The following is a 12454-nucleotide window of genomic DNA, read 5'->3' on the forward strand; positions in this document are numbered from 1 at the left end:
TCATGCCCATGGCAGGTCTTGCCAGTTCATCCCTGCACACTTTTACACGAGCTTCAATTCAGCCTGAGAATATTTTATAACACACAGCCACCATCAATCTATTTGAACTGATATGATATATGAAATGAAGACTGCTCACCGTCCCTGCCTTAGAGGGGCTGTGTAAACAAATTGCTCAGTATCTCCTGAAAGTCCTCCCTTTTGTGGTGCATTAATATGATATGTATGTAAGAGGAAACAAATATAACCCACTAAAGGAAAACAGGTAAATTGGATTTCATCAAAACGAAAAACTTCGATGCTTCAAATGATACTAAGAAAGTGGAAAGCTAACCCACAGACTAGAAACAAATATTTGCAAATCATATCTCTGATGCAGCACTTGTATCTGTGAATATAAGTATTACCCTTACAATTCAGTAATGAAAAGGTAAATATTCAAATTTTAAATGGGCAGAGGATCGAATGGATGTTCCTCCAAAGAAGATACACAAATGGCCAATAAATACACGAAGGATGCCCAACATCATGAGCCATCAGGGAAACACAAATCAAACCTCAATGAGACACCACTTCACTCCTACTAACTAGGATGGCCATGATCAAAACACAAGAGCGTAACAAGTGTTGGTGAGAATGTGGAGAAATTGGCAACCTCCCATGTTGCTCATGAGAATACAAAGTGGTGCAGCCACTTTGGGGAACCCCATGGCAGCTCCCTCAAAAGGCTAAACACAAGAGTTCCCACATGGCCCAGCGATTCCACTGCCAGGTATCTCACCAAGAGAAAGGAAAACATGTTTCCACATGACAACTTGTGCATGAGTGTTCACAGTGGCCTTCTTCATCCTAGCCCCGAAGTGGAAACAACCCAATGTCCATCAGCTGGTGATGGAATAAAACTGTGTAGATCCATACAACAGAACATTATTCAACCATAAAAAGGAATGAAGTTCTTACATCTGCTACAGTGTGGAAGAGTCTTGAAAACATGATGTGAAGGGAGAGAAGCCAGTCACAAAAGACCATGCCCTGTATTATTCCATTTCTACAAAATGTCCAGGCAAATCCACAAAAGTCAGAAAGTAGGGGTTGCCGGGAGCTCGGGAAAGGGAAATGAGGAGTGAGTACAAATGGTATGGGATTTCTTTTGGGGGCAATAAAAGTGGACAATCCTATGCATGTACCTAAAATCACTGATACATATACTTTAAATGGGTGAGCTTTATGATACATGAATTATATCTCAATAAAGCTCTTTTTAAAAAAAAAAGGCAAGCCGCTTGAAAAATAAGAATAACCCACTTGAGTCAGATGAGTGTTCATTGCCTGGATGCAGTCTTTGGAGGCTGGAGTAGGGTGATAATTGGCTGCTGTGAAATGGTCTCAGATGGTGAAGGAGGGTCTGGTGTGTTCTCAGCTCCCCCAGATTATCCATTATGACTCTCACCTCCCTGAAGCCTATGAACATTATAAGCTGAAGAAGCAGAGGTGGAGGTTTTGGGGACATTCAAACACCCCACCACGGTGTTACCTTGTTACCTATCAGCCTCTAGCGAAAAGATTCATTGTCCAACTTTGATCGCAACTGCTAACTAGCCTTAGCTAATCCTCAGAAATGATCTAGAGATACCATATAGTTTCTGGAAACAGCAAGTTGATACTCATTTTCAAAGGCATGCGTGACCATCTTTCCTCCCACCCCTGTAATCTCAAAGAGCACAAGAGTCAGTGGAGCACGACCTGGACCCCAGTTCTGGCTTTGTGTGTAAGGGAGCTGGGTCTCCTGAGGCCAGACACTTAACCATCCCAAGGCCTCCTTGTCAGATGAGAATGGTGTCCCCCAGCCCCTCAGAGAGCGGTGGTTCCCACTGCTTGCCCCCCCACCCCTGCCCCCACGCCAGCTCACCCGACGACGTGGTGATTCCTCGTGATGCCACATGAGACCCTCCGCGGAGGCAGGAAGTTTGCTTCCTAAGCCTGAGCTTGGATGTTCTTTGAAAACGCAGCATGTGTCAGCAGGGAGGGTCAGGCCCCGTGTCCTTGCTTCATCTATTTTTGGACCACAGAGAAATTAGAGCCAGTAGCAGAGTAACAACTTAGGGGACCAGATGTCTCAGGAGAGACTGTCACCCTCGTTAATTACTTAAACCATGAACCTTCTACATCAGAGCTTAGGACGCAGCCTGTGTGCCGACGATGTCTTGCATGGATTTGTGCTCTACCAGGGCCTCTGACCTCCAGCTGCCCTGAACTTGACAGAAATTACTGACCTGGGACTGATCCATAATTTTCAAGTACCTCTCATTAGAGGAGACAGCCCCTCAATCTTTTAAAGCAAAACCTCTCTCCCGGTCCCCAGAGTGGATGTCACTTAAAAAACAAAAAACAAAAGAAAAAACTAAACTAAATTAAACTAAGATCTTTATAGTTGCCTTTTTTGTTTGTTTGTTTTTGTTTAGCTCTTTGGCAGATTTTTTTTTTAAATCTGGCCTTTTTTTTTTTTTTCTCAAATCCTGCTTTTTGCCTTCTTGGCTCCCAGACTGGGCACTGGAAGGCTTGATGTCCAGTTGGGGGGCTATTGTGTGGCTAATGAGAGGGGACTGGAGGGTCAGCTGGCCCAGCTGCCCCTTTTAATAGGACCGTGTCGGAGACCTGGGCTCAACAGGCAGGTGGGGAAGCTGCTCAGCTGCCGTGGGCACTTGCACATGCCCTCCATGAGCGTCTGGGGGTGGTTTCATGAACAATCACAGGACCTGATCTTCTATAAAGAGCCCCGTGCTGTGGCTGCCACCACATACCATCTACAGAGGTCTCGTATGGAAGGGAGAAGACAGGAAGGAGACAGGGACAGAGAGAAGGCAAAATGCCACTCACTCTTCAGCATGCAGACCGGACCAGAGGCTGGTGTCACCAGGCAAAACGACCGCGTCTTTCCTCCTTGGATCTCAGATGTGTTCCTGGACATTGAGATGAATGTGCCCAGTGAAGCAGGATTAAGTCTAACAGGGGAAAAGTCAGCACAAGCCAACGCCACAGACCACCGGCCATGAAACTTCATTTGGCTGCAAAACTCAAATGATTCAAATGGATTCATGCACAAATCTCCAGCAAATAAATCTCTTCAAACAGAGTAACTCTTTCTAAGTTGTGTGTGGAGGGAGGAGCCCCCGCACGCCTCCATCCCTTGCCTGAGTCACTTCTCCAAGATGCAGTTCCAAAACCCCGCCTTGTGTTTTCACATCAAAAAGAAGAAAACGCAATCGTTCCTTACAGATAAAACTGACGCCCTCGGAGCTTCCCTCCTTGTTCCCACTCCCCACCCTCCCCGAGGCAGGGCTTTGCATGACTTCCTGGCACATCTTTTCCTTCCAGCTCTATTTAACTAGATTCAGACACATGCTTGAACAACACAGGGGACTCTTTTGTAGGTTTTAAATCTTTCATATAAATGGCATCATCCTTATGTTCTATTCTGTAAATTCAACTTTCTTTCCCCTGCAACATTGTTTTCGAGATTCACACGTGTTGACCCAGACCTAGAGCAGTGCTGTCCCACAGAACTTTCTGTCATGATGGGAATGTCCATCAGTAGCCACTGGCCGCATGGGGTCCCTGAGCTCTCAGTATGTGCTTAGTACGACAAAGGGACTGAATTTTTTTTATTTCCCTTAATTTTAGTTACTTCAGATTTAAATAGCCACATATGGCTCGTGGCCACCTTGTTGGACAGGACCTCTCTAGGGTGTTCGTGTTAACCAATGCGGGGTGTTCCACCATATGAATTTACCACCTTTGGTTTGTCCAGTCCCCACTGATAGACATGCAGTTATTTCTAATACTTTGTATCCTGTTACAACGAGGATTCTTTTTTTTAAAAGATTTTATTTATTTATTTGAGAAAAGGGGATGGAGAGAGAATGTGTGAGGGCACAAGCAGAGGGTGGGGCAGAGGCAAAGGGAGAAGCAGACTCCCTGCTGAGCAGGGATTCCCAACTCAGGGCTCCATCCCAGGACCCTGGGATCATGACCTGAGCCAAAGGCAGACGCTTAACCCGCTGAGCCCCACAGGCATCTCTACCATGAGGATTCTTGTACACATCTCTTAGTGGACATTTTTGAAAGTTTCTCTAGGGTCTACAGCTAACCATAGACTCATTGGTTCACAAGGCGTGCACATGCCCAGCCTTTCCAGGTAATGCCAAATCCTCTTGAGTTATTGTACCAAGTACCACCCTTGCTAGCAGCATATGAAAGTTCCCACTTCTAATGTCAGGCTCTTTACCATTACTGCCGCCAGCTGGTGTGATGGGCACGACATGGCATTTTGTCTCTTCATTCTCTGGTTGCATACATTAGGTTGAGCTTCTTTCCTGCATTTATTGTCCTTCAGATCTCCCCTCTGTGAATGGCCCGTTCATTTCTTCTTTCTGTTTTCTGACCGCCATGGGATAGCAACACCACTTTCACCCCCAACCCCCAACCGCATCTCTACCTTATTTTTGAGTCTCTGTCTGTGTCTTATCCCCTTGGGAAACCTCCACTGTCTCCAAAGTAGGAGTTTGGTTCTCTGTGTTATTTAACTTCTCACAAATCTGGTACTTCTGGGGGTTCTGGCTGGCTCAGTTGATAGAGTGTGTGACTCTTGATCTTGGGGTTGTGAGTTCAAGCTGCATGTTGGGTGTAAAGATTACTTTTAAAAAAAAGTCTTAGCACTGGGTGTTACATGCAACTAATGAATCACTAAACTCTACCCCTGAAACTAATAATACACAGTATATGTTAACTAAATTGAATTTAGGGCAGCCCGAGTGGCTCAGCGTTTTAGCACCGCCTTCAGCCCAGGGCGTGATCCTGGAGACCCGAGATCGAGTCCCATGTCGGGCTTCCTGCATGGGGCCTTCTTCTCCCTCTGCCTGTGTCTCTGCCTCTCTCTCTCGCTCTGTCTCTTGAATAAATAAATAAAATCTTTAAAAAGATAAATAAATTGAATTTAAATTTTTTAAATGACATTATATCCCTGGAAAAAAATCTTAAAAAAAAAATCTGGTACTTCTTTTGAGTACTCAGCACAAATGAAACTGAGTAATTAGTTGTGTGATTACATTTTTATTACTGTTTCCTGGGTCCATGATAGCAGAGGCTTTCCTCTTCTTCTTCTTCTTCTTCTTCTTCTTCTTCTTCTTCTTCTTCTTCTTCTTCTTCTTCTTCTTCTTTCTTCTTCTTCTTCTTCTTCTTCTTCTTCTTCTTTTTTAGAAAAGCCTGGTGCCTAGCACAGAGTCCAATCTTCTGGTGCCTAGCACAGAGTCTCAGACATCACGGATACTCAAATAACCAGTACAGAAACAAAAAGGACAAAAAGGACATGTCTTATCCCTGAACCCAGATCATGTGGGCGCCAGCTCCATAATGGTGCCACTTCATTCCACTGAGGGGTTTTCTATTGAAAATAGATCATATTTTCAAGGAAGCATAAAAATAAAAGCTGAGCAAACACACAGGATCTGATTCATGCAAATTATGTTGGCACCAAAGAAATCAAATTAGAAATCAGTCACAGATGTAACTAATACAATTGCCTGGAAATTTAAAAGCACGTTTATAAATCACCAAAAGAGCAAAGAAGGAACCCAAACAGAAATATGATAGCAAAATTAGATGAAAAGAGAATGGAACAAAAATAAATATACTCAAAACTCGAAGCTGAACGGAGATCAAAGAAAACTTAGAGGGCAAAGGAGTTGCTCATGCTATGTTATATAAACGGTGATATTAGAAAAAGAAGGAGTGAAGGGTAATTAGCTTGCAGATGACTCGAGATGCCAGGAATAGAAGTTCGGTAGGAGTGGCCTCAAAGAAGGAATCAATGAAGTCATGAGCAAAATTAGGGAAGAGGTGATGGTACAACTAAGGTACTGAGCGGATGAAAAGCTGGTCCAGGGATCCCTGGGTGGCGCAGCGGTTTGGCGCCTGCCTTTGGCCCAGGGCGCGATCCTGGAGACCCGGGATCGAATCCCACGTCGGGCTCCCGGTGCATGGAGCCTGCTTCTCCCTCTGCCTATGTCTCTGCTTCTCTCTCTCTCACTGTGTGCCTATCATAAATAAATAAAATTAAAAAAAAAAAGAAAAGCTGGTCCATTGAAAGTGGATTGGAAGAGCAGAACACAGATGTGTTCCACAGCAGTGGGAAATGGAATCCAGGAATCTAGATCCCCTGGGGGCCAAGCAGGGCCACAGGCGGCAGGGGTGGACTCGGGAAAGGTGATGGGCTGGCTGTTGGGCTCACTGCCTGGGGCTGAGCCCAGAATAGGGCATTGCTTCCTACCTGGGGGCCTGGATTTGCGTCTATAGATTTGGATTCCATGGGGGCCAAGGTCTCTTCAAATCCTGGGTTTCTGGGAATCTTTTATTCAAGTTCATTTGCCAAAAATATCATCTGAGGGGCACCTGGGTGGCTCAGTTGGTTGGTTAGGCATCTGCCTTTGGCTCAGATCATGATCCCGGGGTCCTGGGATCAAGCCCTGCGTAGGGCTCCCTGCTCAGTGGGGAATTTGCTTCTCCCTTTGCCTCTGCCCATCCCTCCTCACCCCCTGTCCTGCACATGTTCTCTCTCTCTCTCTTTTAAATAAATACATAAAATCTTTATATATATATAATCTGAGGAGGGGATTAGGAATCCTAGGACCAGCAGTGAACACTAATCTCTTTTGAGATCTGACGGCTGCTCAGCGCCCCTGCCTCATCTCATCTCCCAGCCACACTGATACACTTTCATTTGCTCTCATTTGCCCAAATTCTTCCCACTGCAGGGCTTTGGCAGGTCCCCACCATCGAAGACTTTTCTTCCCTCGCCGTCCCCTGCCCAGCTCCCTCATCCTCTCCAGGAAGGCCTTCCTGCCCCCTGGATGGAGTGAATACTCCCATCCACAATCCTAATAAATTGCCACTAAGCATGTGTAGTGTTTTCAGTAGCTACTTCCCATGCCATCTTGCAGGGTCCACGGGTACAATTGCCACTGTCTGCCTCACTCACTGGCATATCCCCAGGTATACTGCACAGTGGAGGTGCCCAGTCCCGATTTGGGCAACACTATTTGATGCTGCCCATTCAAACGGGTCCAGGGCCTCGGCCAACGGGGGTAGAGCTGCCCCCACCTGCTCTGTTCCCAGGGCTCCTGGCAGGCTGGGACGCTCGCCTCTTATTTACCTGCATGGACCCTAGAGCGACTCAGCTCCATTGAGCAAAGCTGTCTCCTGCCAAAGCCGTTACAATTTCTTAGCTCCAGGCAGAGGCAGACCACAGATGGCTTAATTTAGAAGCATCTCTGAAGGAATTCCTTGCTCCATAGCTCTTCATCCTTTGACTCCAGGGGTCCGTGGGGGTCGTGACCATACACGGCTTGAGGCCTGACTTGTAATTAGGATCCTTATTCCTGGTTGAGTTGCTATTTTAGGAGGGGAGAGTGTGCCTGTGGGATAGGAGCCACAATGTTCCCAGCAGTGACTCTCTTGACTCATTTCATGGGCAATTATTAAGAAAGAGTAGAGTCTCTCAATGAAGAGCTAGGCCGGTCCCACGGCTGTGGGTTCAATCTATGCAACCAGGGCGAGTGACTTAACCTTTCTGGGCCTCTATTTCCCCATCTGTAAGATGGAGACAACGTCTGGATGTTCTGGGGCTCGTGTGAAATCCGTGTGTTGTGCCGGGCAAACAGCAAGTTCGGCGCCGCTGATGGGTGCAGTGGTGCAGAACAGGACAGATTCCGCAGACGGGCACCCTGCTTCTTGGCATCTGAGAGCCAGACCTCCCCTCTCCGTGGACTCCTGGGTCCTGATGGGGGATTTGGGGATTTCAAGGGATCCAGTTTCCCTTCTCTTTCCAAAGACCCATCCCATGTCGAGGGCGAGCTTTTGCTTGAGTTAGGCCTTAGGAGAGCCCATTACACCCAGCAACACACATCTCCTTTGGTTTTCACCTTGGACACACACACCAAGCCCAGGACACACGCATCCCCTGCCACCCCTGCTGACACCATGTTCCCTACACCTCCCTTCCTACCTCCCTCATTCCAACCCCTCCAGGCCATATTCAAGGTCCACCTGGCCTGAGGAGCCTTCTCTGACCACCTGAGGCCAGATGACCCCTGCCGACTGCCTTCATTCACTCACTGGTTCATTCACACACCCTTCCAGTTTTGTTTAAACATGGCCCCAGGCCAGGCACTGCAGGGTCCTGAACAGAAGAGGTGCACACCCTTCCTTACAGGGCCCCAGGGATGGGCACTCGCTTGAGCTCCCTGTCTTGGATGACTTAACCAAGTCATCCATCCAAGTCATTTTAGATGAATGTTTGAATGAAAATACCTTTCCTACCAAAGTTTCTAAGTAAAGGGGGACTGCAAAAAAGAAAATTTGCAGATTTCTCTTTTGTGTGTGTGATTTTCACCTGATTATTTCTAAACTGAGCAGCAACTCAGGGGCTGTATCTTTCTGCCACTTCCTCAGGGATGAGAGTGAGTACTGAGCCTCCTGCCACCAACACCAAATTAACACCACCTACCACTGACCATCAACACCACCCACCATCAACACTACCCACCATCAATACCATCTACTATCAATACTACCCACATCAACACCACCATCAACCAACACTATCCACCGTCAACACCAAATCAACACCATCCATCAACACTAACCACCATCAACACCACCATCCATCAACACTATCCACTGTGAACGCCAAATCAACACCAGCTACCACCATCCATCAACACCACCCACCATCAACACTATCCAATACCAACACCACCATCCATCAATATTATTCACCATCAACACCAAATCAACACCATCCACCAAATGCCATCAGTACCATCCGCCATTCCTGCATATTGAAATGCCCAGGGAATGGCTTGAAAGTTGTATTCATTTCCTGAGGCTACCATAACAAATTACCACAAACTTGGTGGTTTAAACAATAGAAATGTATTCTCTGGCAGTTCTGGAGGCCAAAACTCCAAAATCAAGGTTTCAGCTGGGCTGCACTCCCACCAAAGGCCCTAGGGAAGAATGTTTCCTTGTTTCTTTCAGCTACTGCTGGCTCTTAGCATTCCTGAACTGTGGCCAAATCACTCAGCTTATGGCTTCTACCTCTACCCTGTGTCTATGTCTTCTGTCTCAAGCATCCATGTCATTGGAGTCAAAGCCTTCTTGAATCATTCAGGATGTTTTCATCTTGAGATCCTTAAATTAATTACAACTGCAAAGACCCTTTTTACAGATAAGGTCACATCCATAGGTTCCAGAGGTTAGGATGTAGAAATATCTTTTTTGGGGTCACCATTCAGCCCACTACAAGGGCCAGGGGGAGGCATAGAAATAGCAGAGATGTGGGCTGCTGAGCTATGCTTCCCTGTTAAGAGCCGGGACACCAGGGAGCCTTACCATACCCTCAGTGCTACAGGAGACCATGGACATGCAAGAGTCCCAGCCAGCTGGTCATCTGAATCAGCCAGGGTGCCCACAAGAGCTCTGGAGATCCAAACTGCCAGCCGTCCTGAGCATCTCTAGCTGCCGTCTGGGAAGCATGGGTGTCAGCTTTGCACCTGGTCTCAGTGGAGACATTACCCAGTTCTCTGCCATCAGGAAACCAGTTGGGCTATGAGCTTAGATGAAGGGTTATGACTTTCCCCAGGGGTGGGGAGCTCCCAGGCCTCTGTGTTCCCAGACGGGGGCCAGAGTATGGAGGCCCCAAGCACAAAGTCTCTTTACAAATCCCTCCCTGTCTTCTAGTGCCTTTTACTATTGTATCCTCCTCCTATCTTTCCCTTCCCCTGTTTTGACACCTAAAGGTTGCCTATAAAACATTTTAAGGGATCCCTGGGTGGCGCAGTGGTTTGGCGCCTGCCTTTGGCCCAGGGCGCGATCCTGGAGACCCAGGATCGAATCCCACGTCAGGCTCCCGGTGCATGGAGCCTGCTTCTCCCTCTGCCTGTATCTCTGCCTCTCTCTCTCTCTCTCTCTCTCTCTGTGACTATCATAAATAAATAAAACAAAAATTAAAAAAAAATTAAAAAATAAAACATTTTAAAAATAAATAAATAAAGGCTGCCTATAGCACTGGGGCTCAGCTACCCCCACCCAGAGGGCGGCCCTGGCCTGGATTTTAACAAGAACGGGGCCTGCTTTATCACCTTGAAGATGTAGCAGAGCCTTCAGCTGCTCCTGCAAACCCATAGGGAACCCCTGCCAGCCCCCTGCTGTGGCCACCTCACCCCCTTACAAACTGGAGTTCCAGTGGGCTCTGGGGCCAACAGACACCTGCCCCCTTAGCCTGGGAAAGCCCTGCTCACCCTTCCAGCCTCCCTTTCACATTTCCTCCCCAGAGAGGCACCCCCGACTCCTGTGAGGGCTGAGCTCATGCTATCTGTGCTCTCTGCACACCCTCTACTCTCTGAGTTCTGGTGAAACAGCTGCTTAATTATTGTTGATGTCTGCTCCTCCTCTGGATTAAAAGCTCCCCCCTGATGGGGTGCCTGGGTGGCTCAGTTGGTTAAGCACCTGCCTTCGGCTTAGGTCATGATCTCGGGGTCCTGGGATCAAGGCAGGAGTCAGGCTCTCTGCTCAGTGGGGAGTCTGCTTCTCCCTCTGCCTCTGCCCTTCCCTGCTCTTCCTCTCACGTGTGCTCTCTCTCTCAAATAAATACATAAAAATCTTGCAAATAAGTAAATAATCAATTAATTAAATAAAAGCTCCCTGAAGGGACAGAAAATCCCCCATTTCCTGCTGTATCCCCAGTGCCTGGCACAGAGTTTTACTCAATAAATATGCATCACCTGAATGAATGAATGAATCAGTGAGTAAATAAACAAGCAAGCGCAAAACCTTTCCACTCTGGGCCTCCCATAGGTTGTCCTAGAGGAGATTTTCTTGCTCTTGGAGGTGATGGAACTGCATGAGGCAGGAGGGGTTTTCGCCTACCACCATTTCTTGAGAAGGAAGGGCAGCCTGAAATACTGACTGCATACCCTTTCAACGGAAGAGACACTCATTGGATCTGTCCCTCACGTTTCTTCTGGAAGGGTGGCATTTGTAAACTCTGGTTCTGGTCCCGTCGCCTCCTCGGGCAGCTGCCACCTGGCAGGAGGGACTTGGAGCTTACTCCCAGGAAGGAGCACTGGCGGGGCCAGAAGTCCCCCCCCTCCCCGGGAGAGGGCAGCTTGTTTAGGGTTTTTAATGGTGGAAAACCAGCATGGGAAGAGTGATGCTGGCTATTAGGTCCCACTGCACGGTGACTCCGGTCATCGTCAGGTGATGTTTATCACTCGTGCATCTTCCCTAACAATGAGCTGGACAGAAGGAAAACTGCTGACGCCAAGAAGCCTTAGCTTCGCCGCCTTCGGCCCATGGTCATAACCCATCCCCCCTCGGTGCCAGGATGCTCACGGCACTGACTCTTCCCTTCCTTCTCCCATATGGTGATTTGTATTACTGCTCTAAGATCGAAATGGAGGGGCGGGCAAGGAGAGAAGGGAGCACTGGGAAGGTGCCTTGTGCCCACTAACCTGCTCCCCTCTATCCATAGGTGTGTCCCCATCTTGATACCTTCCCCACAGAGGCTGATCGCCAGAGAGCATTCAAAGCCCACCACGAGGAGCATGCGGTGCGCCAGGGGACCCTCCGGATGGGCAACTACACCCACCCCTAAAGCCTTCTCAACACAGTAGAAAATTCTCCAAGGACTCACTTTTCTTGCCCCAGCTCACGTTAGACACTCCCCTAATTTTATGCAGGTTCTGCTTTGGCAAGGACCTCAATTAGGGTCTTTGATTCTTTTTGGTACGAGTCCCCCCACCCCGTCCCTTTTTAGATTAGCCAATACTAACTTACCTTAGCCCCAGCAACCCTCTACCTAGGGATTCTCCCTCCTGCAGGAGGCCACCCACCCTTGGTTCTCAAGCCCTCACCTGGTAAGACAAACCAAATCACTAGGCAGCGGTTAGACTCCAGGCTAAGGGTAGATTCCAAGGCTCTGCCCATGGAGTGTGAACAACCTGTGTATTTCCTGCAGAAAGCATGACAGCAATGTGCTGTAAAAAACCCTTGTTTTATATTCCAAACACCAGTTTAACTGTGAGTTGGGGATGCCTGTTGTTTCACCATGCTGGAGGACCCCACGCTCGGGGCTCAGGGCCTACCCCCACCTCCTCCACGCCAGGGGCCTGTCACTCAGGCTGGCCAACATGGGCTTCTCCACCCAAACAGACCTTGGGAGGGTGACCCCACAGGAGAGAGCCTTCCGGGTGAGTGGGTCGGGGGATGATACACAGACTGAGAACCTCACCGGCCAAACTCCTGGGTGCTCCCTACCTCAGTCGTTCTGCACATTCTTGCCTTCTCCCCACAAATTACATACTGGTCTATTTTGAATTAAAAATGCTATTTGTCCTCA

At 48.0% G+C, this 12454-nt stretch overlaps 1 protein-coding gene across 1 annotated transcript in view; it reads left to right on the top strand.

Moving 5' to 3' along the window:
- Positions 1-12454, top strand: part of CFAP77 (cilia and flagella associated protein 77) — a 133114-nt gene extending 120660 nt beyond the window's left edge. The window contains exon 6 of the mRNA XM_041726762.1: positions 11588-12454. Coding sequence (XP_041582696.1) covers positions 11588-11710 — 123 coding nt within the window. The 3' untranslated portion in view covers positions 11711-12454. The remainder of the gene's footprint in view (positions 1-11587) is intronic.

Source organism: Vulpes lagopus, chromosome 12, assembly GCF_018345385.1.
Source record: "Vulpes lagopus strain Blue_001 chromosome 12, ASM1834538v1, whole genome shotgun sequence".
NCBI classification, from domain to species: domain Eukaryota; kingdom Metazoa; phylum Chordata; class Mammalia; order Carnivora; family Canidae; genus Vulpes; species Vulpes lagopus.